General features: G+C 30.6%; 1 protein-coding gene across 1 annotated transcript in view; it reads right to left on the bottom strand.

Annotated features, from left to right (window-relative positions):
• The window catches only part of LOC144975787 (uncharacterized), a 46,587-nt gene that overhangs the window by 25,669 nt on the left and 15,918 nt on the right, over positions 1-5,000 (bottom strand). The window contains exons 11-13 of the mRNA XM_078919975.1: positions 4,324-4,483; positions 2,483-2,577; positions 1,770-1,877 (exon numbers count right to left, since the gene is read on the bottom strand). Coding sequence (XP_078776101.1) covers positions 1,770-1,877; positions 2,483-2,577; positions 4,324-4,483 — 363 coding nt within the window. The remainder of the gene's footprint in view (positions 1-1,769; positions 1,878-2,482; positions 2,578-4,323; positions 4,484-5,000) is intronic.

The raw sequence follows: 5,000 nt of genomic DNA, 5'->3' as shown, positions 1-5,000 counted from the left end.
CATTCGTTACGATACAACGCAAATGTTTCTTATTCTAATTTCTTCTGTACATCATTGTGGCCTCTATGTGACCACCGAAAGTTCAGATCCAAGTTCCAATCGGACAAAAATGTTATTTTTTTGGTCTGCGTCTTTGGCCTTTAAAGAAAGTTAAACTTTATCACGGATCCGAACCATCAATGGTCTCGGGTACTCGACTATATAATTTGAAGCTAAATTAAGTTACGATTGTTTGGAGCCATGAAAAATGTCCATTTACTTTTTGTACCATTTTATTTCAAAACATATTTAGTATGCTCCAAAATAAATGAAGAGAACTAGTATACAATATATCCAATTGCGAATTCCATAATCCATCTTTAAACATTACAAAACTAGTTTGTCACCAATATCGGATTTTTGAGACTATGACTTTTCTTGAATAAAGAATATTTAGAATTTTTACCTTTAGACAAAAAATATCACAGTACAATTTAATTAACCTAGTTTAAACTGTAGCTTTTATAGATAGAGATATCCACATAACGTGCTAAAATGCGCTTCACAAGGGTTCACTATCCAACAGCAACAAATAAATATTGCATGACATACATGGAGCATGTTAGACAATAGTACTTTTTTTCTTTTTTTTTTACAGATGTAACGTTGTTAACGGCTAGATTACACATGGGTACGGTGAGAGAATGTCTGGAAAGAGGTTTTCCAAAGGACAACTCTGCGGTGAGAGAATGTCTGGAAAGAGGCTTTTTCATAGGAGTCAACTCTGCGGTGAGAGAATGTCTGGAAAGAGGCTTTACAAAGGACTCAACTCTGCGGTGAGAGAATGTCTGGAAAGAGGCTTTACACAGGACTCAACTCTGCGGTGAGAGAATGTCTGGAAAGAGGTTTTCCAAAGGACTCAACTCTGCGGTGAGAGAATGTCTGGAAAGAGGCTTTTTAAAGGGCTCAACTCTTCGGTGAGAGAATGTCTGGAAAGAGGCTTTACAAAGGACTCAACTCTGCGGTGAGAGAATGTCTAGAAAGAGGCTTTTTTAAGGGACTCAACTCTTCGGTGAGAGAATGTCTGGAAAGAGGCTTTTCAAAGGGCTCAACTCTGCCCCGCTGAGATTGGAATTCCATGCCTGGACCTTCCAATCTTAAGGCGACTGTCATACCACAAGACCAAATAGCGTTTTGGTCGTTCAAAAATAAAACAAATCTGTTAACTATCTCCCTCCATCTATTTTCAAAATTTTATCCGAAACTTCATACTCACCCAACACAAAAATAGATTTTTCAAACGAATGAGTGACGTATATTTTGTTCAGAAAAATTAGCCCTGATTCTATCGCAATGACTATACTAAATTAAATCAGAATAAGAAAACTGTTAGTTACATCGTAACGAATGTGACGATTTTCCTATAGGTGGTAAGGAGAGGGTTCAAGAGTAACCGAACAAACATCTCAAAAACATGAAACACAATCATTACAACTGAGACGTTTAAGCGTCACTACGACTATCATTACATAATATAACAGACCAAGTACTTGAATATTCTAAATATTTGTTATATAAAGAAATTAAATAATGTTCTTGCTATAATTAACTAAGAGTAAACTGACATTTCAAATCGTAAAAAGTATTTAGCCTGACATCAAGTTTCATTTTGAATAAATTTAATGACTAATAGGGGAGGTGCTCGTGAAGTTCTGTAACTGGAAACAAAACTTCGCAAGTCTACGAATTTATCGTATTGTGTGGCAGGTCTGGTATATCATGCAAACTACCTGATTTAGGAAGGGTACAAACTGTTGCCATCTTGGAGGTACCAGACGTCACTTTGGACCAAGTCTTGTCTGAATTCATTATTGAAAAACCTTTGCCAGACTTCTTCACTACAAGGATAATATTATATAAAATAAATTTATATAAAAACAATGCAAATGATAATGAATCTAGATACTGAAAGTAATATTTGTGATTGTTGTATGCTGATGATAACGGCGATAATTATAATGATGACGGGGATAAACAATAAAAGATGATGATCATTATAAAATCGTCATCATCAATCATCACTATTATTATTATTATTATTATTATTATTATTATTATTATTATTATATTATTATTATTATTATTATTATTATTATTATTATTATTATTATTATTATTATTATTATTATTATTATTATTATTATTATTATTATTATTATTATTATTATTGTAGTAGTGTTGTAGTAGTGGTAGTCGTAGTCGTAGTAGTAGTAGTAGTAGTAGTAGTAGTAGTAGTAGTAGTAGTAGTAGTAGTAGTAGTAGTAGTAGTGGTAGTAGTAGTAGTAGTAGTAGTAGTAGTAGTAGTAGTAGTAGTAGTAGTAGTAGTAGTAGTAGTAGTAGTAGTAGTAGCAGTACGAGTTATGACAATTGTAGTAGTATTATTTGTAGCAGCGGCAGGCTCTTATGGTGATGTCGTCGATGACGGTGACATAAACTCATGTACCTTTATTCCAATTAGTCCATGTGACCTTTGAACCATCTTTCCATGATAAAGTGCCATCATCGTCTTGGATTCCAATCCATATCCTTTGACCCATTCTGTACCGATATTTATTAAATAAATAAATAAATAAATAAATAAATAGATTTGGTGTAAACAATGTTACTACAACTTTAGATTTCAGTGTTAGAACTGATACTACTATTATTATTATTATTATTATTATATTATTATTATTATTATTATATTATTATTATTATTATTATATTATTATTATTATTATTATTATTATTATTATTATCATTATTATTATTATTATTATTATTATTATTATTATTATTATTATTATTATTATTATTATTATTATTATTATTATTATTATTATGACATAAAAATGGAAAAAAATGGTAAATGGAACCAAAACGTAAACTGATACCATTACTAACCACACAAAATACAACAATCGTAATACCACCAATACGTACAATAATAATAAATAATAATAAATAATAATAATAATAATAATAATAATAATAATAATAATAATAATGATGAAGATATGATGATAATAATAATAATAATAATAAGACAATAATAATAATAATAAAATAATAATAATAATAATAATAATAATAATAATAATAATAATATAATAATAATGATAATGATAATAATATATAATAATAATTAATAATAATAATAATAATAATAATAATAATAATAATAATAATAATAATAATAATAATAATAATAATAATAATAATAATAATAATAATAATAATAATAATAATAATAATAATAATAATAATAATAATAATAATAATAATAATAATAATAATAATAACAACAACGATAATAATATTGCCATCACCATTACTACCACCACCATCACTACTACCACCACCAGTACCATTATCACTACCACCATAATGTCATTGTCAGAGGTTCGTACTGTCATCAGGGTTGTAGGTGGACGTGTCATGAGTAAATATCCCTTAATTTGAGTTTGGTTTTAGCGTTTGTATTGCTCTGTGTGTTAATGTTTACAAGAGTTGGTGCGGGTCGTGGTGAACTGTATTTAGATGTTGGTCGATGTCCTATCTAAAAACTGATTTTCCTTTGTTTTCTTGTGCCGCCATGACTGCCTCGACGGAAATGGGAGCGATCTATATTCATGTTTTCGTCTAACCGAGTCATCAATCACGTGATTTAATGAGGTCCAACAATTGGATATTTCTTATCAAATGTAAACGCACTGCTTTGTTTCTGAAATTTGTAAACATACCCATTTGTCAAGCTGAACACAACGACCAATCGTAATGTCAGATAATTCAAAATCTGTGAACACTTTTCACTATGTAGGTCACTTTAAGCACGCTTTGGAATGTGACCAATGACCTCGAGCACATGAAAAGGGAATATAGATCATGCCCATTGATAAAAAATAGAATTACTAAAAATTAGCAAGCACAGTGAATAACTGTATGGCTATGATTGAATTTAATTTTTAAAATGGCGTGTGCTGGAAAATCCATGATAAAAAATTATGAATAAATATAAACATCACATTTAAACTGCAATTTAAAAAAAAACATTTAGTCATATGCACAAGATGATAAAAAAAACTATAGAAAATTTATGGAGAAAGAACTTGAAGATACGCAACTAAATTAAAAACAATCACAGATATTGTAAACACAGCTGCCTGTAAGGCGTACTACACACTCCTATATTATATTTACCCAACTCGTCTACATCAAACATTTCCACGGATCTTCTCATACAAACTTGGATTTATATGCGTTTCACTTCACTTGTATTTTAGAAATAAATGTTGCTCTTACCTTAGAGAATCAATTGCATCATTTTCTTCCTGGGATTTTGGCATCGCGATGAATCCATCAATTTTCATACATTCCTCGCTAGCATCGGCATAAGATAACATCCGAGCTGCCAGGAGTCCATGGCAGGCATTGTTGACCAACTTGAAACCAAGTGGACATTCTGTAAATAAAAAAGCATGTCAATAAATATAATATTCCATCTGTGTTATTCATTCTAATACCCTTAAAAGGATTATATTATCAAAGATGTTTGTTGACTCGTAAATTGCCAATAGAATGGATGAAAGTCCTGGGGCTAAGTGTACACAAATTTGTTGGAATGATAGTCGACCACAATTATTATGGGCTTGTTTTCATATTGTGGCAAGGTTGTTGTTCTTGTTGGGTTTTTTTTTTTTTTTTTTTTTTTGCCTTTTTCTTTTTGGTTAAAATGTTTATGCCAGAAGGTAGGTGGTAAGGCCTCCAGATTATGACTTGCAGGTCGAAGGTTCAAAACTCGCTGAGAGAATTATTCTGCGATTTTCTCACAAGAAGTAAAATCAATACCTCACTGGTAAATTTCTTGCCTCTCTCAATAAGAAAAAATTATAGCATTGTATAGATTGATTGTCTCCACCTATACCCTAAATATTCTGCGTTGTTTCGGTTAGAAATTTTAAGTACACAGCGGGTCTATT

The sequence above is a fragment of the Berghia stephanieae genome, chromosome 6 (assembly GCF_034508935.2).
Source record: "Berghia stephanieae isolate SIO BIC M18660-M18661 chromosome 6, UCSD_Bste_1.3, whole genome shotgun sequence".
In the NCBI taxonomy this organism is placed as follows: domain Eukaryota; kingdom Metazoa; phylum Mollusca; class Gastropoda; order Nudibranchia; family Aeolidiidae; genus Berghia; species Berghia stephanieae.
Note: the sequence above shows the minus strand (reverse complement) of the source record. Positions and strands in the feature narration are given on the sequence as shown.